This window comes from Hyaena hyaena, unplaced genomic scaffold (genome assembly GCF_003009895.1).
Source record: "Hyaena hyaena isolate Hyena2069 unplaced genomic scaffold, ASM300989v1 scaffold_585, whole genome shotgun sequence".
Lineage (NCBI taxonomy): Eukaryota > Metazoa > Chordata > Mammalia > Carnivora > Hyaenidae > Hyaena > Hyaena hyaena.
In genome coordinates, this window is record NW_024081217.1 from 417848 (window position 1) to 442994 (window position 25147).

At 40.6% G+C, this 25147-nt stretch overlaps 1 protein-coding gene across 5 annotated transcripts in view; it reads right to left on the bottom strand.

Annotated features, from left to right (window-relative positions):
• The window catches only part of PRELID2 (PRELI domain containing 2), a 75420-nt gene that overhangs the window by 23068 nt on the left and 27205 nt on the right, over window positions 1-25147 (bottom strand). For all 5 annotated transcript variants that reach the window (XM_039256704.1, XM_039256705.1, XM_039256702.1 and 2 more), the window contains one exon: window positions 12353-12458. In XM_039256704.1, the coding sequence (XP_039112635.1) occupies window positions 12353-12458 (106 nt within the window). The remainder of the gene's footprint in view (window positions 1-12352; window positions 12459-25147) is intronic.

A 25147-nucleotide genomic window follows, 5' to 3' on the forward strand; every position in this document is an offset into this window, starting at 1 on the left:
AAACTAGATCATTTTCTCACACCATGCACAAAAATAAACTCAAAATGGATAAAGGACCTAAATGTGAGACAGGAAACCATCAAAAACCCTAGAGGAGAAAGCAGGAAACAACCTCCTTGGCCTCAACCACAGCAATTTCTTACGTGACACATCCCCAAAAGCAAGGGAATCAAGAGCAAAAATAAATGATTGGGAACTCATCAAGATTAAAAGCTCTGCATGGCAAAGGAAACAATCCATAAAAATAATAGGCAACCAACGGAATGGGAAAAGATAGTTGCAAATGACATATCAGATAAAGGGTAATATCCAAAATCTATAAGGAACTCACCAAACTCCACACCTGAAAAACAAACAACCCAGTGAAGAAATGGGCAGAAGACATGAACAGACACTTCTCCAAAGAAGACATCCAGATGGCCCACAGACACATGAAAAGATGCTCAGCATCCCTCCTCATCAGGGAAATACAAATCAAAACCACACTGAGATACCACCTCATGCCAGTCAGAGTGGCTAACATGAGAAAATTAGAGAACTCTAGATGCTGGCGAGGATGTGGAGGAATGGGCACCCTCCTAACACTGTTGGTGGGAATGTAAACTGGTGCAGCCCCTCTGGAAAACAGTGTGGAGGCTCCTCAAAAAATTAACAATAGAACACCCCTAGTACCCAGCAAGAGCACTGCTAGGAATCTACCCAAGGGATATAGGAATGCTGATGCATAGGAGCACATGTACCCCAATGTTCATAGCAGCACTCTCAACAATAGCCAAAATGTGGAAAGAGCCTATGTGTCCATCAATGGACGAATCGATCAAGAAGATGTAGTTTATCTATACAATGGAATACTACATGACAATGAGAAAGAATGAAATCTGGCCATGTGTATCAACATGGATGGACCTTGAGGGTGTTATGCTGAGTGAAAGAAGTCAGGCAGAGAAGGACAAATATCATATGTTTGCACGTATAGGAGGATTAGGAGGAACTTAACGGAGGACCGTGGGGGAGAAGAAGGGGAGAAATAGTTGGGGAGGGGGAGAGAGGCAAACCATGAGAGACTCTTGAATGCTGAGAACAAACTGAGGGCTGATGGGTGTGGGGGGAGAGTGGGGAGATGGGCATGGAGGAGGGCATTTGTGGGGATGAGCACTGGGTGTATATGGAAACCAACTTGACAATAAACCATTTGTAAAAAAAAAAAAACAATTTTTAAAAGAAATACCACAAACTTGACCTATACTGCTGCAATCTAAAGTTTTTGTTCAGAGAGGTATTTAAACGACATTTACATAAAAAAGTATCTTTGTTAGCAGACAACTTCTCTTAATGCTAATAGTTCTTGGAGTTTCTATATTTCAGCCATATTTCATATATGTGCTCTCACTTAATCTTTAAAATAATCCTGTGAAGTACAACTACTATCACTCCATTTCAAAGATGAAAAAATTGAGGGCCCAAGATGTGAAATGTGACATCCAGGAAGTGAAAACCCAGATCATGGACCAAAGGGCGCCTCTCTAAAGCTTCATACTCAATCCTTGTGTTAAACACGCAGCCAAAACCCCATTTTACACTGAATAATCTTTCTAAAGGCAAAATATACTGAGTTCAGAAGTTGACATCTCATGTGTGACTATTAGGATACCTATAATTTGCTTCAAAATATTTCAGCAAATACCATATAACGATATGGTACATGTGTTAGCTCACATTATATAGCAGGTACATTCAGTGTCCCTAATGCAAGCTTCAGGCTCTAGGGGTTGGCTGTGAGCATTCTAATCAGCAAACTCACTCTCCAGAAATGTCAGGTACCGTTATCCTTGGAAACATCAGAGGCTTTGATAATTAGCAAAAATTGTGCATTTTCACTGGTCAAATTAGTAGTTTCTTGGTGGATGTGAGAAATGGACTCTCGTTAACTCAATTAGTGGAACCTAACATACAAGGATTAGCTCAAACTTCCAGAGATATACCCCTTGCACAATGAAGGGCTAAGATTCTATCCAGCAAGCCCTTCACCAGCCAAGTCAGGGATGGCACCCAAGGTTTATGTCTGCATGGTACTATGCCCATCCACTGGGTGGGAGGTTTGGCTGCCTGATGCTATCTTTACAACAGCCGAATCTCGCCTTTGGAATGGAGTCCGTTCTGCTTTCAGGGAGCTAGCTATTTATGCAATTTGTGGTCCAAGGACCCAAAGGGACAGAGACTTAATCAAACTTGTAAAACAGGTCATCTATTTTGTACTTACTTATAAATACATGATTAATTGTCTGTATATGTTGAAGAACTTTTTATAAGCTGGGAGTGAATTTGTGAGGGTACAGCTGACCCTTACCAATTTCTAATTGTCATCAATTCCCAATAGGTACCAGGAAGAATTTAACAGTTGTGCACGCAACGTGGCATGTGCATTAGCGGAAGGTCTCACATCACTCCCAGTGATGCCTCCCTCTTGGTGTTTATGCCCTTGTGTATCCCCTTCCCTGGACTGCAGGCTACATCTAGTGACCTGCTCCTAACAAATGCAATATACAAAAATGAACAGATGTCGCTTCTATGATCAGGTAACAGAAACTATGGTTTCTGCTTTGCGAGCCCTCTCCTGCCCCTTCTCTTGCTTGCTGCCCTGTTGTGAGAGCTCTATATGCCAAGGAACCCAGGGAGGCTGGCAGAATCCTACCAGCAACCATGTGAGTATATGTGAAACTGAATTTTCCCCACAGAGCCTTCTGAGGAGATCCCAGACCCAGCCAAGACACTGATTATATCCTTGTGAGACCTGAAGCGGAGGACCCAACTAAGGCATGCCCAGACTCCTGACACATAGAAAGTGAGAGACAATAAATGTGTGCTGTTGTAAGCTGTGGAGTGCTGGCATAATCTGTTATATAGCCACAGGTAAATAATACAGTTTGCAAAAATGATGCAACTAAACAGTAACCAGGTTTTTCAAATGCCCATTTGGACTCCATGTATAGTGCCTCAGAGTGTGTGTGTGTGTGTGTGTGTGTGTGTACTGTGTACAGTGTCTGTGTGTTTGGATACACATAGTATATACCAATATATACACAATAGTATCTCCTGTCTCAGAGAATTGTGTTCCACTATTAAAATGGATTTTTATAAGCACCCTAAGGAAACAGCATGCTCAGATATCTTTAGCTGTAGCATGTGTAGGCCAGACCTTCTCTAAAGCGATGTTCAAAGTGTTTGACTTGCCCACATTGTTTCAGTGACAAATATTTCACATGCTGTTGAATTCAGTCTCTTTCCGCTTTGGCCTCCCAATCAACACAAGAATAATGGGACTAATAATGGGGCCTTGCCAGGAGAGTGGCTAAGATAACAAATTATTTTATTACACATTGAAAACATATTTCACAAACTTAAAAAAAAACACAAAAAATCTCCACGCGACTGCGTAATGAGAGCTCTGCACGTCCACAGCATTTACGAATCTCCAAGTACAAAGACAACTGGGCTAAAAAAAAGAACACTTGTATGACAAGTGCATTACCACCCATATTATCTCCTAAGCCTCTCCCAGAAGGGTAAAATGTGAAGTCTCTAGGAACCACACGGAGGTTCACCAAAAAGTTCTTTTGATCTTCTTCTGGAATTTTAGGCGGTGGAGGCCAGAGGACTGGTGATCATTTTAATGTGGAGACAGGGAGACCGTGATACCCAGTGCGGTATGCAGCACGTCTTCTCAGTGGGAGCCACATCAACACAAGGGGACAATTTGTTTTGGGGAGTGAAAAAATCTTATACTTCTTATGCATAAAGCAATGCACAATACAGTCCATAAAGATATAATCAGTATATCCATGGTATTAATGTTTTGTGGGGAGGGGGACAAATAGAAAAAAAGAAGTCTAAAAAGATTCACTGGAAGTGGGTGGGCGATAATGAAGAAAAGGTTGGAAACCAAGACCCTCGCAAGGGCTCCCTTCCAGGACCTGGAGACCACCTGCAGAGCCACACCTGCCCCACGGAATAGCCTGATCTCTCTCCTGTTTCCTTCTCTTAGGATCTGCGAGGTGGCGGTTGCCTGGCCTGGGCTCCTCTGAGCTCTGCTTCACAGTCGGGGGCTGTTCCCCTAGGCTGCAGAAATGCGTATGAAGCCTTGCATGTGTCTCAGACTTCCCCCAAACCATATTTTCCTTCAGATCTTTCTGTTTCCTTGATCTGTTTTTTGAATGTGCTTGCTTACCTCAAAGCACATTAACATATGTACTTGCTATCCGGCACGCTTGTCCTTGGCACTTTTCAACACTTCCAATTTCTCAACACTTCCAACCCATCCACCGCATTATGGATCAAAACTGTCCATGTGAGATTACAGCAGAGAGACAGAGACGAAGGCAGAGTCAAGAGACAACTGAGTGGCTCTCGGACTGAGGAAAGCACCATATGGCACACTCACTAGTGTCACCAGCCAAGAGTATCATATATATAGCACCACTCTTCTGGGAAGACTGGAGAAAAATACACAGTAATGGTACAGTCCATTGCTGCCATGGACAAAGATAGAGAGCTATCTCAAAAACAAACTTTTAAGCAGTTCCTCCAAAATTTAAACATAGAATTACCATATAATCCAGGAAAAGAATTGAGAGCAGAGACGTGAACAGATATTTATATACCCATATTCATGGCAGCATTATTCACAGAGCCAAAAGATGGAACACAACAGCGTCCACTGATGGATGCATAAATAAACCAGCTGTGGTATACATACACAGTGGAATACTACCCAGCTACAACATCGATAAACCCTGAAACCATTAGGCTCAGTGAAATAAGCCAGACACAAAAACACAAACACGGTACAATTCCACTTACACAAAGTATCTATAGTCAAATTCACAGAGACAAAAACCAAAATGGTGGTTGCCAAGAACTAGGAGGAGAGAGGAATGGGGAGTTACTATTTAATGGCCGCAGAGTGATTATCTAGGAAGATGAAAAAGTTCGGGAAATAGATAGTATTGATGGTTGTAAGTGTACTTAATGACAGCAGACTTTAAACTTACATATAGTTAAACCAGTAAATTTTATGTAACATATACTTTACCACAATAAAAAGCTTTTAATATAGTTTTTAATACTTGGAGTGGGGAAAATCAGATCTTTTCTGTAGGTCTGCCTCTACTTCTCGAGTCACGGTTTGGGCAAGTCAAATAGCCTCTTAAAAACTCATGTTTCCTAGGGCGCCTGGGTGGCTTAGTCGGTTAAGCGTCCGACTTTCGCTTAGGGCATGATCTCGCGGTTCGTGGGTTCAAGCCCCGCGTTGGGCTCTGTGCTGACTGCCAGCTCAGAGCCTAGAGCCTATTTCAGAGTCTGTATCTCCCTCTCTCTCTGACCCTCCCCTGCTCACGCTGTCTCTCTCTCTCTCTCTCCTAGAAATAAATAAAAATATTAAAAAAAAAACAAAACAATTCATGTTTCGTTTTCTCTAACACCCTGCTTCCCAGACTTGCAGATCATCACATGTACTCAAGAGCCTGTTCTCTGTTCTGCCCCCAAGAGTCTGAGCCAGCAAGTTTTGTGTGTAGCACCTGAATCTGGATTTCATCAGCAACTCAGGAAGTGAAGGTCTTTTCCACTCTGAGAATCCATGAGTACTTGACCTTTCCAACTGATGGAAGACATTTTCCATTTCACCTTTTCTCTACTGCCAGCCATACCGTTCCCAACATCATCTTCACGTGTAAGTTTTCATGAGGTATAACTGGCATACAACATTATATTAGTCTGAGGTGTACAACATATTGTGAAATCATCACCACAGTAAGTCTAGTTAACATCCATCATTCTATATAGGTACAGAATTCATTTTTCTTGTTATGATAACTTTTAAGATGTACTCTCTTAGCAACTTGCAAATATGCAATACAGTATTAGTAACTATAGTTACCACACTGTGCTTTATATCCCCACATCTTCTTTATTTTATAACTGCCTTTGGCAACCACCAATTTGTTCTCTGTTATCTATGAACTTGGCTTTTGTTTTTGTTTTAGATTCTCCATATCAGTGAGCTCATATGGTATTTGTATTTCTCTGACTTATTTTCCTTAGCATGATACCCTCAAGGTCTATCCATGTTGCTACAAATGGCAAGATTCCATTCTTTTTTATGGATGAGTAATATTCCTGTGTGTGTGTGTGTGTGTGTGTGTGTGTATTATTGTGCCACATTTTTATATCTTTTGTATCCATTCATCCATCAATGGATATTTAGGTCATTTCCATATCTTGCCTAATGTAAATAATGCATTATTTATGTGGGAGTATACCTATCGTTTTGAATTAGTGTTCTCATTTTCTTTGGATAAATACCCAGAAGTGGAATTGATGGATCATGTGGTGGTTCTATTTTTAATTACTTAAGGAACCTCCATACTGTTTCCCATAGTGGCTGCACTAACTTACATGCCTACCAGTAGTGCATGAGGGTTCTTTTCTTTCCACATTCTTGCCAACACTTATTATTTCTTGTTTATTGATATGAGTCATTCAGGTGTAAAGTGGTATCTCATATTGATTTTGATTTGCATTTCCCTGGTGATTTGCGATGTTCAACATTTTCTGATGCATCTGTTAGCCATCTATATGTATTCTTTGGAAAAATGTCTATTCAATTCCTATGCCCATTTTATTTAACATTTGTGTTTTTTTTGTTGTTCTTTTTTTGTTTTTGCTATTGTTGTTTTGTGGATGGTGTAAGAAAGTGGTCCAGTTTCATCCTTTTGTATGTCACTGTCCAGTTTTCCCAGCATGGTTTGTTGAAGAGACTGTATTCATGGTTTCTCTGTTCTGAAATAATTTTTGACCACATATATATGGGTTTATTTCTGGGCTCTCTATTCTTCCCCTTTGATCTGTGTCCATTTTTAGGCAACACCTTAATCTTCTAATGACTACAGCTTTGTAATACAGTTTGAAATCAGGGAGCACAATGCCTTCGGCTCTTCTTTCTTAAGATTGCTTCGGCCATTTGGGGTCTTCTCTGATATCATACAGATTTTAGGACTGCTTATTCTATTTCTGTGAAAAATGCCAATGAAATTTTCTTTTGTAATATAAAGATATTTTCAAAACAAATAGCACAAAAATAAATCCATAGTCCATATGAAAACAGGAAAAGGATATATCATTATAGCAAAAATGGTAGAAACAACAGCTAAACACCCTCAAACCCGCATGGCCCTCTGGAATTTAAGCCAGGTGGAGTCTGGATAAAACCAGAGGCTGGTGGCTCTGACCACAAGGGAGGACACTCTCTAGCCATTCAAGACCTTTTCAACTACCGATATCATGGGCCCTCACTCCTCTAGTCCATTCCAAGTTCTTCCATTGCAACTGAGTTCCGTGCTTCTGCATTCCTCCATCCTTACTGCAAACCCCACATCTTGCTCTGGCTCTATCAAGCACACCACATCTGGCCCCACACAAGTGGCTGCTTGAGTGCATAGCTCATGGATGTGGCAGTGTGGTATTCATTAACAGTATACTCTGGAGTCAGAGAGGTTTGGGTTCAAACCCCAAGTTCACCACCCACTCATTCTGTGAGCTTGAGAAAACTGCTTTGTCATTTGGAACCTCAGTTTCTCCATGAATAAAACAGGAATAGGAGTTCCTATGTCATAGATTTGTTTAGAAAAGTAATTAAGGTAATATGTGCCATGCACAGTGCGTGGCATTGAGTAAGTGCTTGTAAATACCAGATGTTATATGACTATCCTTCTCAGCACATCATAGTGCTGAGAACCGACCAGCAAGTGGGGCTCAATAATTCTCACCATCGGCAGATGTTTATTCATTGCCTGTCAAGCTTTCCACCCAGAGCTAGATATCAGTGAAGTAAAGCTGTATAAAGCACGGCCTCCACTCTTAAGAACTGTTTCATTCCTGACTGTTTCTCTGGCATCTTATCCAATTTTACTATATGTGCTCCGAAGCAAGCACACTGGCATCTTATCCAATGCCTGGCATACAGTTGATACTCAAAGTGTTTGTGGAACTACACTTCTGAGTTTAAGGTCTATTGTGTGTTCATAAGGGTCTGGAAAAAACAAACAAGTATACATCCATAAGAAGAAAAAGAAGCATGTGAATAGGGTTGTTTTGTTTTTTAATTCTTGAAAACAAAAATAACAGCTTACGTATATTTGACCTGTGTTCTTCAATCTACTGAAAGCTCTCAAACATAGTTTTCACACCTATCTTCGGGAATGCATTCCCATCCTGTTGACAAGTGCATACAGGATCAGGGGGAAAAATTGATCGGTGCCACCTTACACACACCACAAGCTTAGTGGGCTCTAAGTTCAGAACGGCTTCTACTTCAAAAGCACAGTTGTTAACCTGGCTACCAGGGGGCGATCTCCATTTTCCTGCCCACATACTTCCATTCTCAGAGAAGAGTGAAGTCCGAGGGACAAATGAAAAGTTGGCATTTGTGTCAGAAGGCAAGTCATTGCCCGAATTGCAAGTCACCTCAGTAGTGAAGGGAGGAGAGAAAAGCATTTGCACAAGCCACCAGAGGCACAGAAATACAAGTGGCCTCACCTCAGGGGTCCATATCTCGGGCCAGCTTTTAATTTATAAACACAAAGATATTAAATTTGTGAGTGTCTCATTTTGCTTTTTCTAGGAAAAAAAAGGATCAGATCCCACCTTTATAATCACTAAACAGCCTCAAGGATAAAGTCCTAAAGTGAAAATAAAGTCACCTAAAACACTCACAATAACTTCCACAGAAGCCATTTATGCAGGCTCAGCTGTGAAGGTTTACCAGGAAGTCAGGCTGATACCGGAAAACAACCCCACTTGGATAAAAGGTAAAAGACCATTTAGCACGAGTGGCTCCTAAAATTGAAAAGCTAGCTCATTAAACTAAGCCTCTTTAAGAAAAAAAAAAAAAAAAAGAGGAAAGCCAGAAAAAGCAAAAATCTAGCAGGGAAAAATATATTCTTACTTATGAGCATATGCAAGAAAATGCAGGAATTACTGGGGTTCCTCACTTTAAAACTTTAAAGCCACTTGGGGTGGCTCAGTTTATTCAGCATCTGATCTAGATTTCAGCTCAGGTCATAATCTCATGGTTATTGAGTTCAAGCCCTGCATCAGGCTCTGCAATGGAAGTGTGAGCCTTGCTTGGGATTCTCTCTCTCACTCTCTCTTTCTCCCTCCCTCCCTGCTCCTCCCCAGCTCTCTTTCTCTCAAAGTAAATAAACTTAAAACAAATTTAAACCCACTTGATGATTTCCAGATAATACGCATCAGAAACCAAATGAGATATACCTGGACATTCTATCTCCTTTCTACTCACTTCCACATGAATGTAGGAGCCCTGCCCAAGCTATGATGGGTTCAGGGGAGTTGGGATTAAGATTCATAAACCACCCCCTCTGCCATCAAACATACAATCTACTGAAAGATCGTGCCAGAAACCCTTGGGAGTATTTATGCATCCCACCACCCTTCTCCCTGGGACATGACACCCCACCCAATCTACACAGTCACGACCTGGGACAAATTTTGTCTGTAAAACCTGTCTTTTACCCTCCTGGCTATGCTTGACCTATGGAATGACAACTGAGTCCCTTCCAAAGGATTTGGAAATGAATGAAATAAGCAGACATTTCCTTGGTTGGCCAAAGCTCGATACAACACGTACATGTGGACTGCAGAGGCCCACATCACACAGAGAAAGAGAATACAACAGGTGCATACTCTTAGAGACAAGTGCTGAAGAAGGATTACTATCTGGGTTCCTAGCAACTCTCAGTGCCAGGGAAGACCATTCTGAAGCCTGCCTGCCTCACTGCCCTTGTACCCTTACAATGAATGAGCTAGCCTAAGGTAGTTTCTATTACTTGCAACCAAAGAGCCCTCCTAACTACGGAGGAAGTAAGTCTGCAACATAAATGCATCTGATACACAGCACGGTGCTGAGTAGGCAAACCATCTGCTTCCATTAATCAGAATACATCTTGCAGAGTAAAGTGGCAAGGGGGTAAGGCCTGTTGTAAAACATGGGGATGTGAATCCACACTCCTCCTTTTGTTAGCCTTGTGACCTTGAGCAAATCCACTTAGCCCATGCTTACCACAGCGCCTAGCACAAAGCAGGCGCTCCACATATATGTGTAAGAAAAAGGTGGACAAGCAGCCACCCACATATTAGGTGCACTTATCTCTTCCAAGACATTTCTCATCGATACAACGGGACTAATAATGTCCACTGTATGCATCTCACAGGATCACACTATACACATCCACTGCATGGTTAAAGGTCATCACAGGATTCAGATTGATGGACAGGTCGAATATGAACCACCTGAACTAATCAAAGAACACTTATTTATCTAAAGCAGGGGTAGGCAAACTATATAGCCCACAGGCCAAATCCAGTCCACCACTAGTGTTTGTATGATCCATAAAAATGGTTTTCACAAATGAACATGTGCAATTTGATGGTAGGGAACGCTAACTCTGAACTGCAAATTAGCTAAATGTTATGTTCTCCCACAAAATGGGATCCCATTTTTTCTGATTATGATGATTATCTATATAACAAAAAATTCAATTATTATTATATCTTTAATTCTTTAAATTAAAAGAAATTTGTGGAAACCTGTTTTCCTCTTGTTATAAGGTACCAACATAATCTCTCCAGTTTGCTTCTTGGCCCACAAAGCCTAACATATTTACTGTCTGGTTCTTTACAGAAAAATTTTCTCAATCTTGATCAAAAGAGTGTATAAGAATACTCACTCAGGGATATGGCAATGAAATTATTTTTGTCATCAGCCCCATTAATTTCAGAGTGCAATTCTGCACAACGTGTGGGTTTTTACACAGGCATACTTTGCCACACAGCAGAAAAAACCTCCCATAGTGTGTGATTGAGTGAGGTCACATCAGACCTTCTAGAAGCCTAGCTATCCACTTCAAGCCCAGCTTAAATGGGCTGGGCCAGTCTGGATCTGTGCACCTCTGAGACAGCAATACACCATTCATCCTGACAGTGTGTTTATGGAGTACAGTACAGTATCAAAAACTCATTCATCACCCTCAGCCTCCCAGACTAACACATCATGGTCCAGGCTCGTTCTGGAACCTAGAGCTGCAAAGTGAGAACAAAGGTTTGTTACCCAGATAATCTCAGGAGCCTTAACAATTCCTTCAGACCAGCCATTAAACCTATTAGTCTACAAAACAAAGCAAGGTAACATACGCAGGGCATATACCCTGAGTAAATTCAGGAAGTAAGTGGTTATACCCCTTATCACAATAACAACCACAATTAGGAAGTACAATATTATATATAAAACAAGTTAATAAAAATTAAATAATTTCTCAATACTTTAGAACACCTGTAACAAGCGTATCATAATGCATAAGGAATAGACTGTACCCTAAAGACATTTGGAAAATAATGCTGTGAAGGCAAGAAAATAGGACATATAAATTTGTCTATGTAAGATAGATTAAAATAGTTCTATTTAAAACGGGTACCGAGGGGCGCCTGGGTGGCTCAGTCAGTTAAGCGTCCGACTGTGGCTCAGGTCATGATCTCACGGTTTGTGGGTTCAAGCCCCGCGTCGGGCTCTGTGCTGATGGCTAGCTCAGAGCCTGGAGCCTGCTTCAGATTCTGTATCCCCCTCTCTCTCTGCCCCTCTTCTGCTCACGCTCTCTCTCTCAGAAATAAATAAAAAACATTAAAAATAAACTTTAAAGATAAATAAATAAAACGGGTACCGAACTTAGACTCTAAGGTGGTCTCTAAGTCACCTTCATGGAACCCTAAACTCCCAGAGAATTTAAAAACCACAAGAAATGACAACTAGGAGCTCCATGTCTCTGAATCTTCCTCATCCATAACATCAGAATAACAAAAATAGCTACTTTCAAGGTTTGTATTAAATGAGATGATAAAAATTCTTTTTATAGTAAGTCACGCATAGTAAGTGCTCAATAAATATTAGCTATTATCTTTTTCACTAAATGGGTGTCATCATACTGAATATGCTGAAAATGTAATTACTCACTCTGATTATATCTCTTCATTCTCCATTCTATTACACATTCTTCACTGGCATAGTTTTAATTTAATGGGTCACAAATGGCACTTAAGTTTTACTTTGATTTGGATGCACGCAATAATTAGCAAAGATAATTTTTTTGCATCTATTTGTTTATTTTTTGTTTGTTTATTAACTGTATTTTTTCTCATGATGTCTGCTCAGGAGCCTTATTCAATAACCCAATGGGAATTTTCATGATTTCTTAAAATGCATGTTGGTTCAAAACAGAAACAAGCTTACCTTCTGGGCTCCCTGTCTTAAGAATGTGCTGGCAAAAGTCTCCAAAATGCAGTTGAGAAAGCCAGCCCCTGTAATTGAAATTCTGCCTCTCTGAATGAACTCTGTCCTGTAAAACAAAACAAAACAAAATAAAAACCACATCACTGATGTCATTCTATATTTAGATATTTACAGTCAATACAAAATAATATCCCTAATAATTCAACAACTGCCTGTTATAACAAAAGTTCTGTTAAAGAGACATTTACAGTTTATACAAGCAATTGTTTTATTCAAGTTAAAGAATATTTGTTTCGTGTTGCTAAAAGAGTAAATTTTAATTTTCTCATCACACACAAAAATAATTGTGAAGTGATGGATGCGTATTATGGTAATCATTTTACATTACATACATATATAAAATTATGTTGTATACCTGAAACTTACACTATGTTATATGCCAATTTTATGTCAATAAAGCTAAAGGAAAAAAGAAAATATATAGCTTCATTATTCTACATGTAACTACTGCAGGATATAGGATGTCTAGTCATACCTAAGACTGTATAATCCCCTGATAAAATTCTTATAGTCAGGAGACCTGTTCTTCTTGACCCACAATAAATAACCTTAATTAATTCCAATTAAAATATATGTATATATTCTTATGAACACATATGTTCATTTCATGCTCCAAAATGGTTTCTTAAAATTGAGTCTGAGATAATTATCAGATGTAAGACTTTGGTTAGATTACTAAGACTGTCTTAACTCAGTTTCCTCATGTGTAAAAATGGGAATAACCATAGTATCTTCCTTTCACAACTCTTTTGAGAAGTGAGTTAATACACACAACAGGAATATGAACTGTTCCTCGGACACAATGAACATTCATGAAATGTTAGCCACTATGACTACAGAGGGAGAGACAGACAGTAGAGACAGAGACTAGAAAGCCAGAAGCCTAGGTGACTTCTTTAAGCCTTGATTGCAGAGGGGGGCCAAGATAAGATGTGCCACTTTGCTATTTTAAGTTCTATCAATACTAAATTATTTCATAAAACAGATAACACTTGAGAGTGACATTAGAAAGATGGCAGAATCACCTCAAGGCCCTCATTCCCCCAAGAATGTTCCACCTTACCAATATATGGACCAACTTGCCTATGGGAGAACTCTAGAACTAGTTAAGAGTTTGTAGGTGAGTACAAAGTCAAGAAGAACCACATCAAAGTTATCCTAACTCTTATTAGACCTTCTGTCTAATTCTCTTGTGGCAGTAGCCTCTACATTTAGAATGTGCGTTCAGTAAAAAGAAGCCTTCAGATTTCATCATTAAGACAGTATGGTATTGGCACAAAAACAGACACATAGACTAATGGAATAGAATAGAGAACTCAGATTTGGACCCAAAAATGTACAGCCAACTAATCTTTGACAAAGCCAGAAAGAGTATCCAATGGAAAAAAGACAGCCTCTTTAACAGATGGTGCTGGGAGAACTGGACAGCAACATGCAGAAGAATGAAACTAGATCACTTTCTCACACCACACACAAAAATAAACTCAAAATGGATAAAGGACCTGAACGTGAGACAGGAAACCATCAAAACCCTAGAGGAGAAAGCAGGAAACAACCTCCTTGACCTCAACCACAGCAATTTCTTACGTGACACATCCCCAAAGGCAAGGGAATCAAGAGCAAAAATGAACTATCGGGACTTCATCAAGATTAAAAGCTTCTGCACAGCAAAGGAAACAATCCATAAAACTAATAGGCAACCGAAGGAATGGGAAAAGATAGTTGCAAATGACATATCAGATAAAGGGAAAAAAACAAAAAAAAAAAAGAAAAAAACAAAAAACAAAAAAAAAAAAAAAACAATCCAGTGAAGAAATGGGCAGAAGACATGAACAGACACCTCTCCAAAGAGGACATCCAGATGGCCCACAGACACATGAAACGATGCTCCACGTCCCTCCTCATCAGGGAAATACAAATCAAAACCACACTGAGATACCTCCTCATGCTGGTCAGAGTGGCTAAAATGAGCAAATCAGAGTACTCTAGATGCTGGCCAGGATGTGGAGAAATGGGCACCCTCCTACACTGTTGGTGGGAATGTAAACTGGTGTAGCCCCTCTGGAAAACAGTGTGGAGGCTCCTCAAAAAAATAATATAGAACTCCCCTATGACTCAGCAATAGCACTACTAGGAATTTACCCAAGGGATACAGGAGTGCTGATGCATAGGGGCACATGTACCCCAATGTTCATAGCAGCACTCTCAACAATAGCCAAATCATGGAAAGAGCCTAAGTGTCTATCAATGGAGGAATGGATCAAGAAGATGTGATTTATCTATACCAGGGAATACTACATGTCAATGAGAAAGAATGAAATCTGGCCATGTGTAGCACCATGGATGGACCTTGAGGGTGTTATGCTGGGTGAAAGAAGTCAGGCAGAGAAGGACAAATACCATATGTTTGCATGTATAGGAGGATTAGGAGGAACTTAACAGAGGACCGTGGGGGAGAAGAAGGGGGAAATAGTTGGGGAGGGGGAGAGAGGCAAACCATGAGAGACTCTTGAATGCAGAGAACAAACTGAGGGCTGATGGGTGTGGGGGGGGAGGGGAAGGGAGGGTGATGGGCATGGAGGAGGGCACTTGTGGGGATGAGCACTAGGTATTATATGGAAACCAACTTGACAATAAACTATTAAAAAAAAAAAGAGGGCTTCAGATTTCAGTCTCTCTCTGTCTCTGTCTTTCTCTCTCTCTATCTCTGTTTGTCTCTTTCTTTCTCTCTCTCTCTCTCTCTCATACACACACACACACACACACACACACACACACACACCCTAGCCAATCTGACAGTCTAGGCAAATAGTCTGTCCAGGCAAAGCAGCCTTCACCTCTTAGATTTAAGCCTATTTAAAATGATTTGTTCATGTAAAACTATATCCTAGTGACACTAATCTTTCCTGTCTTTATTCTAGATTAGTCAGAGTAGAATTTTACAGTGATTTTAATATTTAAAAATGAGAAGCTAAGCAGTCTTACACCCTTGGGAGAGATAAACTCTTCAGTCCTCAAGGCAAGTGTAGGTGAGGGATTAATAAAAGTCTCGCTTACATCATATTCTAACCAATATTTCTTTCTGCTACTTTTGGGCGATTTAAGTGCACAGAAAAGCACTCTCATGGTTTTCCCACATATCAAAGAATAACAGGGCAGTAAAGCAGGGCCATGCCCTCACCATCATTGAAATGAGAGTTTACCCTAGTATATTTTAAGACTGCCAGAGAAGAAAATGTTGCACTTTCCCTCAATAATTCATTGACAAAGCACATGAGACATTTTCTTCCTACTACTCAGAGCTAACCTAAATCCCTCAGGCTAGATAAGCCTTCTTTTAAGTTCCTGTGCAAAATGCAACAGGTTATACAACAATATACAGATTAATTTCAGCTCTTTAAAAAGCAGAAGAAGGAAAAGGAGAAGAAGGAGAAAAGGGAGAAGGAAAAAGAAGAAAAGATGGACGGATAGAAGGATGAATGGACAGAGCTAAAATATGAAAAGAATCTCTGGGCATTAGAATTATAGATGTTATGTTCTTTTTACTAATTTTCTATAATATGTATTACTAGGCAATCACCCAAACTAATAGTAAGGACCTGAAAATCATTTATATATAAATAAAAAGTTATTCTTTAGGAGGCTCTGTGCTCCCAAGAACCATTCTCAGCAAAGGTACCTGTAACTTTCCATTCACTTAAAATCTCACTAAGTTACCTCCTTGGCTTGCTCTATCCCACACTACAGAACCTCCAATTTTGTGCCTTTTGTCCTAAGACTTTCTACGGCCCCCAAGCTTGAAGGGTTTGTTTCACTCAAGAGACATAAAGATGATTCAAGTTTTCCTACATCTATCTTTTATTTCTGTTAGATCTAAAGATAAGGTCTAAGGTATAACACTTATGATGTTATATACCCAGCGTCACTTTTACTCTTCAAAAACTATATAGTAACGGTGTATTATGTATCAGACACTGTATTATCTTCTGAGGTTGGTATACTATCTTTTTTAAAAAAATTTTTAATGTTTGTTTTATTTTTTGAGAGTGAGAGAGAGACAGACAGACAGACAGAGTGTGAGCAGGGGAAGGGTCAAAGAGAGAGGGAGACACAGAATCCAAAGCAGGCTCCAGGCTCTGGGCTGTCAGCACAGAGCCTGAAGTGGGGCTCAAACCCACAAACCATGAGATCATGGCCTGAGCCAAAGTCAGATGCTAAACCGACTGAGGCACCCCTGAGATTGTTAATCTTAAAACATTTTCCCTCTTTTACACATGAGGAAGCTGCAATAAAGAGAAGATAAATAACTTGCCCAAGGTCATATAGCTTGGCTGCATGTAGACTCAGTATCCACTGCTTCAAAACCGCAGTCCTGTTCCTATGTCAGTTAAAGGTACGGTCATCCTCTGAGTCCATGCTATTAGAGACCTCAGCAACATGGAAGTAAGCTCTGTTTCTAATCAACCCAAGCATTTAATCAGTCACCAGATTGTATTCACTTTTCTTCTAACATCTCTCAGCAGTCCATGTCATTCTCTCCCCTGCTACCACTACTGCCTGGGGTTAGCATAGCAATTTTCTCTTTCCAGGACCACAGGTGCCTCTCAGTGGGATCCTTGTCTCCAGCGTGGACTCTAATCCACACTGCCCAGAGTCAGTTTCCTAAACACATGCTGATCTAGTCACTGACTGTTTACTAAGTCACAGAGAATAAACCCTGTATGTTCAGTTCAGATTCACCCATATTACCGCATCTAGCTGTCGTTTGTTCATTTTCATTGCTGTGTAGTGTTCCACGGTCTGAAAATACTCCTAATATTTTCTCCATTCTACTGAAGATGAACATTTTATAATGCATCCAGGTACATATGTACACAAGTGTCTCTAGACTATCTAATAGCTGAATGTCTGGGTCTGTCTTTACTAGATGATGTCAACAGTTTTTCTAAATGGTTGTAGTTGTACTTTTTTTATTGCCTCCATGCCAACGTCAATGGCTAGCACATGGTAGAAAATCAATAATGCATTAGGAACAAAAGCATGAAGAGAAGGAGAGAGGGTGCAGAAGGGAAGGAAGCAAAAGAATGGGCCAATTTACAGTTTGTCTCAGTACTTTTGTCAGGGAAATTGACCCAAATAGCTCAAGATTTCTACCTGCTGACATCAGTAAGGGGCAGCCTTCGCCTGGCTGAGAGATATGGCAGTATTTGGAAAACTATGTTAAAAAAGGAGACTCACTCACTCAGGCAGTGCCTGTATCAGAGTCACATCTATTGCTCTGTCCACAGGCAGGCATAATTCAACAAAGAAGACAATGGAATCAGGACAGGGAAAGCACACCTCAAACTCTGGAACACCTTTGTGAAAGTGAATGGCGGTGTATACAGCCAGTCTCCTACTTTTAGGTCATTTAAAAATGTGTTTCCTTCCAGATTTGGGAAAATTAAAAAAAAAAAAAAAAAACGTCCAGAGGAAATATGGATAAATTAATTCCCAGAGCACACAGCCACCAGCTCTGAATCCTCAAAACGGCAGTTTCCGGGAAAGTGAAAGCTCTTAATGAGATCCTGTCCTTGAATTATTGACTGGTTAGGTATGGCAAATCTTGCCTAATTGTTTTCATGATGGGAATTTAATTAAAGTGTCTTGGAGTAGGAAAAAAGTTCCCACAGATATCTCTGTGGTGATGACATCTCAGTTCTAAGCACGGCGATTTTGGCATTCTCCTGTAACCATGGAGGGGCAGCCCACAAGAAAGGTAGGGTGTGCAGGTCAGGTTGCCGGCTCTTGGCCCTGCTAACCCCCTGCGTCTAGCAGTCATGCTAAGATTGCCTGGCTCCTCCATGAAATTCACCACGCCAGAGTATGGGGTCTCTCCCACCCCCTCTTACCAAGCCCATTTATGTCATAACGCTTCCGCAGAGAACCAATTCCATTTACAGAGGTCTCAAGTGCTAAGCAGTTTTCAGCCTTCACACACACACACACACACACACACACACACACACACACACACACAAACACGGAGAGAAAAAGAGAACACATATTAAGCGTGAAGTTCCTGTAGTGAGATAACCTACATTCGCATCTCATCTCTAACCTGCCTACATAGACAAGTACTGACTCTCTGTGAGGTTCGTTCTCCTCAGTGAAATGGGATTAATGACACCTATTACACAGATTGTTCCAAAGTTGAATAAAGTATTATCTGTTGAGCACTCAAGGCAATATGCGTAACCATTCAATAAATGTTAATTAATAATACCCTACTACTATTACTACTAATACTAATAATAATGCCATTTAATAGTACCATCATTATTATGACCATTTACACACAAAGATTAAAAACAGTGTCTGAGAAGTTAAATGCTCAAAGCACAAATCCCAGGTCTGGTCAATTCCCAAATCTTCGTACCTCATTAACTTCTAGGTGACACTCAATCCCCCTAAACTGCTTGGAAATGAATCTTTCCCTCCCTGTTCTGGTATTCAAAGCCCGTGGGGCTCCAGGACCCTCCCACCTCATCAGCCTCCTCCCCACCGTGCTCTCACACATCACACATGTCCTCTGCACACCAGCCATGTGAAACCACACACTCCACCAGCCTCTCTAACCCCCACTCCTAGAGGCCCGTCTCCTGAGCTGCTCTAACGCCTCCCAGGAATGGGTTATTAGCAATAGGCTTCAATTATTAGTAGTGAGCTGCAGCAGGGAATACTGTAATGCTAAGGAATAATCAAATGGTGGAATCTCAGGAGCCCGACAGCCTAGTGCAGGTACATATTTTAGGACAGAGTGGCTCACTCTTATGATAACCAGCTATAATAGGTAACACTTGTTAATAGCCTACCGTGGTAAAGCACTGTATTAAGTCCTTTATATACACACATTTCAGTTAATTCTCATAACAATCTTATGAGGTAATCCTAACCCCATATTACAGATTAAAAAAATGAGGTTCAAACATGCAAATTTGCTAAAGTCTCATAAAAATATGGGGCTGAGCCACTATTTGAATGCACACAGTTACCCTCAGATCCCATATCCCCACAATCCTACCACTTGGAAAAATGTCTACTGACTGCAAGCTGACTGGCATCCTGAATAGTGGACACAGTTTCAAAGTCTCCAACAGTTTGTGAACCTGTCCAATCAGAGTCTTATCTTGGGATATCAGGTCTCCCAGTGTATCCCATTTGATGCTGGCTTCAAGGACACATTGCCATCCATGCAGTCACACCGTACTCAGCTACCAGACACAGCTAAATGGTCTGACGTCCCTGGTTTTGAAGTTCTCAAACGTTTAAAACAAGGAACTCTGAATTTTCATTTTGCACTGGGCCTTGCAAATTATATAGCTGTTCCCGATCCCAATCCCAATGGAGGTCTATCCAGCACTGCCAACTGCCATGCCTTGCGGCGTTTCTGAGATGCTTTGAAATGCATGCTGCAGTTTAGCAATACCTAACCTAATAAATGCCTCAAACACATACTAACCCTCAGACTCAGATATCTACTTCTAAAAATATGTCCTACACAAATAATCTTAGTTGAGGGCTTACAGCAGCCTATAAAGATATTCATCACATCATTATTTATAAGAGCAAATAATGAGAAATAATGCAAATGCCCAACACGGACATTTAATAAAACACACTAGAATAATTTTATCCAATGAATACATCTAAGCAGCTACAGAGAGTCATTTTCAAATGACACATTTAATAAGGAAAGACAGTCCCAAATGTAATGTTAAATTACTGTAAAAGTCAGATACAATGTACAGTGTGATTCCATGTTTACCAAAGTGATTTTTCTGCAGAATGAGTAAATAAATCGCAGCAACTGCACTATGCTACACAGCGCTGGAAAAACAAGTACTGATATAGCCAGGTGAGGCTCCCAGACACAAGATTTAGCACAAGAAAACTGATACAGCAGAGTACATACTCTGTGAGTCCGTTCCACACAAAGATCGACAACAGGCAGATTAATCTGTAAGGATGGAGGTGAGAATATTGGTTCCCTTTGGAGCCACCAGCTACTAGAAAGAGCACATACCTGAAGAGGGAATGAACATATTCTGCTTTTTCTGACATGTATTCTGCAACTGTCCTACAATGAGCATGCAATATGTGTAGGAAAAAAAGAGGAAAGATTATTTTAATGTATGATAATAAAGGACACTTGGACTAAGACTCACCCAAACTAGACGGATGTGAGGGGCCGGGTTTTCCTACCTTCAGACAAGAGGCTGTTGAGTCATCCTAGAGCAGAGGGGAGACTCAAACAGAAGCAGCTAGAGATTACCACCTAAATTCCTCTCAATGCTTCAAAGCTCTTCAGGTCAGGCACATGGAATGGAGATGCCTCCCACCTCGAGCACAGAAAAGGTCTCAAAATGTAGCTGTTTCAACACAGACCAGGAAAATGAACTCCACTTGGCTTTTTCATTCTCCATTTCTCTGCTCAGCTACCAGTATTATCCTTGGTTGGGAAGATGACAACCAAGGTCCCAGGTGACAGCTCTCAACCCGATGTAGGAGGCACATCCTGAGGCCAGGCAGATGGGCATCAGATTCCTGATGTGTGGTAGTAAGACCTTGAGGTTGTTCTGCATGATATCCATGCACGGTGATAAAATACCGGAACTTTTAGCACTCAACCTATTTATTTATTACAGATATAAGATGCTGCAAAAAAGAAAATCTAACCAGCATCTCTGATCCCTAAGAGCAAACACTGCAACACAATTTCAACACTAATCAGAGTCAGTGAAGGCTCTCTTCTTCCTCCCTTCCTTCTACTGACAATTCCTTCCTTGCATAAATTCAAGAAGGTGCTCAACTGAATTTTGTTGAACTTTTCAGGAGGGTGTTTCTGCTAAAAAGTGTTTAACTGTTTGCTGAAGGGCCAGATTATCAACTGGCCGTGCTTTACAGGATTAACAGGTATCAGTGGTATGCTTGCAGGATGCTGACTAGTTATCAGGGGCTCCCAAATCTAAGTGCACAACAGATTCACTGGAAGAACTTAAGAAACATTGATTCCCAAGATCCAGCCCAGCCTACACAACCAGAGCCAACACAATGAACCTACGCGTTTAACCTTCCCCCCAAATCCTGCACTGATACACAACCCAAACCAAAGGGCAAGGAGGATGAGAAGAAAAAGTCAAAAGGCACCGACTAAGATGTTTCACAAGTTCTGACCTGTAAATGGCATAGGATGCTCCCCTACCCAAAAATCTTTGTTTCCAGTTCATCTTTGTTCACCTCTATTTTCAATAAAATAGCTTTTTATGCTTTTCAAAGTAAGTCCCTGTAAGGAGCCACCTCCTCTGCAAACAGCATTTATTTACCATCAGTTCCAGTAACAACTTTCATTGTCTACTGCCTTATCCTCTCCAAGTATAGAGCGTTCCCCTTTATTGTCTTATTAAATCTTCACATTATGAGGGAGGTCAGGCCAGCTTTGTCCCTCTTCCCAGAGTCAAACTGTATATATAAGCGACCAAGCAGCAAAAACCTGAAGTAAGGTCTCTGTATTACCGGTTCAAGACTTACTCTACACTGAATCCTTGCAAAATCCTATTGGACGTTCGTACTTTGCACTTGCCCCTCCTGACAGTTCCACCCCTTTTCACTTCCCTAATCCCTATTTCAGCCCCTAAGAAGCAAGGCCTGCCATTCGGTGAACAAATGGCACAGAGCACTGTGTGCAAGCAACTGCGCATTGCTACCGTATCCTCAGACACCAGGATGGGGAGGTGGAGAAGACTCTGACTATGTAAACACAAACATAAAAAGCACATGAGTATCTTTTGCAGGGCAGTGCTATTGAGCCAAAAATAAAACGCCTGCCCAGATGTCATATTTACATAGAAAAGGCCCTGTTGCTCGGTTTTCTGTAACTGTTAGTGCATTCTGCTAATTGTCTGATCGCCCACTGGTGCCCTGGAAATTAAGGCCAAGATGAGCACCGGGAGTCATGTTTCGGGATGAATATGGTGGTATTTATCCAGGCTACTTGATAACTACACCCTCAAGCCCTTTACTGTTAGGAATGCAGCTTAGAAATAATTTCTAAGTAAAGTTAACAAAGCCAGAACATTTTAATACTTCAGGGAAAGCAAGTTTGAAGGTCAACCAAAAAGACTGGTGCCCAACACATGGAAGTCACCAAACTGTCAAATTTGCTACTATGAACAACAACAACAACAACAACACTTCAAAGCAAGGAAAAAATGCATACACACACACACACAAATGTCCAACAATCAGTCCCTTGAAACATGCTATTTGTGATTCACCAGATGAATACTGAAGACTTCGGATGTTTTCATACAGAAATTGAAAAATAAAAAGTACAAAATGTTGTACATCTTATTAGAATGAAGAATATTCATGTGGGTATTTTCAATTACAATGAAAATTTTTTTAACTAAAAGCAGCTGCTCATCCCATTAATTTAATCTGGGTGTAAAGTTTGATTTGGGCATTTTTGTTCCTTTGACTACATTCCAGGGGGAGCTTCTATGCTATTTCATAAATATTAGCCTAATATATCCAGTGTTATTAGCCCATACTCTACGGGGCTGCCCATTTTACATCTGGGAAATAAGGTGTACCAGCATCAGTGAATAAGCAAAGGCTAGATGGGTGAAGACACAGGCCACTAAGATACTCAACGCTGAGCATGGGAGAATGGCCTTGTTCATGTAACACAAAAAACAAATCTAGCTCGGCAATATAAAGAGTGACCCTGTGCTGATGATAAAAACTAAAACCTTGCTTCAAGATGACAGAAAAGTTACGACTTACCCCAAAACTCATACAGTTATGGTGAAAGAGCAAAGCCCAAGAAAATCCTTTTATAAGATAATTGTCTTTTTAGAAGTGCTTAGATTAAATAAATGTCTATCGTTAAAGCCAAATCAAATGTGTATCAATTACATTCCCACATAGTACTGTAAGATAAATCAGTTAGAAGGTAAAGAATCAGAAACTACTGAATAAATATATTTTTGAAAACAGGACCAAACACAAAATAGTCAGAAATTAGTAAGTTTATTTTGGAATGTGAGGTTTCAGCAAGTGGAAAGCATGCCTTTCCCAGTGAGGAGCTCAGAGCCCCAGAGCTGGTGTGCTCAAGCAAATGCAAAATCACAATGTAGCTCTTGCCCAAGAAGGTGCCACAACTGCAGAGGCATCAGCGGGAAGGCAAAACTGGATCTATCTGAAGAAACACAGATCAAGGCTTAGTCAGATTCTAAGGGAACTTTTTGGAGCTCATCTCTGAACTGAGCCGACAGGCCATGCAAAGGGACAGAATGACATCTGGTTTCCCGTCACATACCCACACCTGCGAACCAACACACAGCTTGAGGGTCTAATTTTAGATTCAGCAGCTGTGACAGCTTTTTCTCTCAGAAAGAAAAAAGTTGTCCATATTTCATATTCTGGGTACAGTGGCTAGCCATTGTTCTCACATTCCGTGGCAAAGGAGGGGAAAGAAAGTAATCATGTATCCTTCTTTTTTTGATGTCCCCCCAAGACTACCCACTCATTTAGAATGACTGCCTAAATGCCTTGCTTAAATCCATGTCAAGAGCTAAGAAAACAAGTTTCCTAGAGTCTAGATCACAGCTATCATTCCATCATCTCTGCTCAGAAACCTTCATGTGGCTGCTGGTTACCACAGGGACAAAGATCCCTCCTCTACAACCTGGGATCCAAAGCCCTGTACAGTTTGACATAAATCCATCCTTTATAAACATCCATATTCCTACCTCCCCACTTTTCTCAAGGTGGCGTCCACCATACCTGGACTCACACCTTGGCTCGGCAACTTACTTTCATCGTGGGTAAGTTATTTAACCCGAGCTTTAAAACAACTGCAGGGGAAGGATCTAGCTTTGACCTTGACGTAGTAGGTATCAATAAATACTGGACTGCTGTATCAAAAATCTAAAAGAGAGTGTTTGGGAGAGGACAAGACTATAACAAAGCAAAGAAATAAGAAAAAAGTACAATTGGTCAAGCTTTATTATATAGCAGCCTGATAATATGTAACAAAATATAACATTTGGCTCAGAAATCCAATTCTGTTCTATTTACCTTAAAAGGTAAGTACAGAAACAGGTATTTATAGGGACTTCATCCCAGCATTTTTTGTAATAGCAAAAAAAAAGAAAAAAATGGAGACACAATCTAAATGCCAATTAGGGGGATGGGGCAAGATGGCGGAGAAGTAAGGAGCTCCGTACTTGCACTCGCGCCCATACATCGCACAGAAAAGATCTGAAGCCATTGGAAACCTTACAAAACCTGAGAGATTGGGAGAAAAAGGACGCAGAATCCACTGAGCAAGCCTTCTAACGGCTACCTCAAGACACAAGCCAGAGTACACAAGGTGGAGAGTCCCAAATATCACTACGAATAAAATAACCAAGGTCCCAACAAGAGAGACCAAGAGATACCATTCAAAAAACACTCTCTGAAAGGATAGGCCCTGGACAGTCAAAGAGTCTTCTTGGATATAGCAGCGCTCATGGAAACGGAGAGCATAACAGGTCTTGAAAACCAACAAGAGCCGGAAAGCTAACTAAAATGACGAAACGAAAGAGCTCTCCTCCAAGGAAACTCCAAGAAGAAATGAGAGCTAATGAACTGCTCAAAACAGATATCAGCAGCATCACTGAACAAGATTTTAGAATAATAATGGTAAAA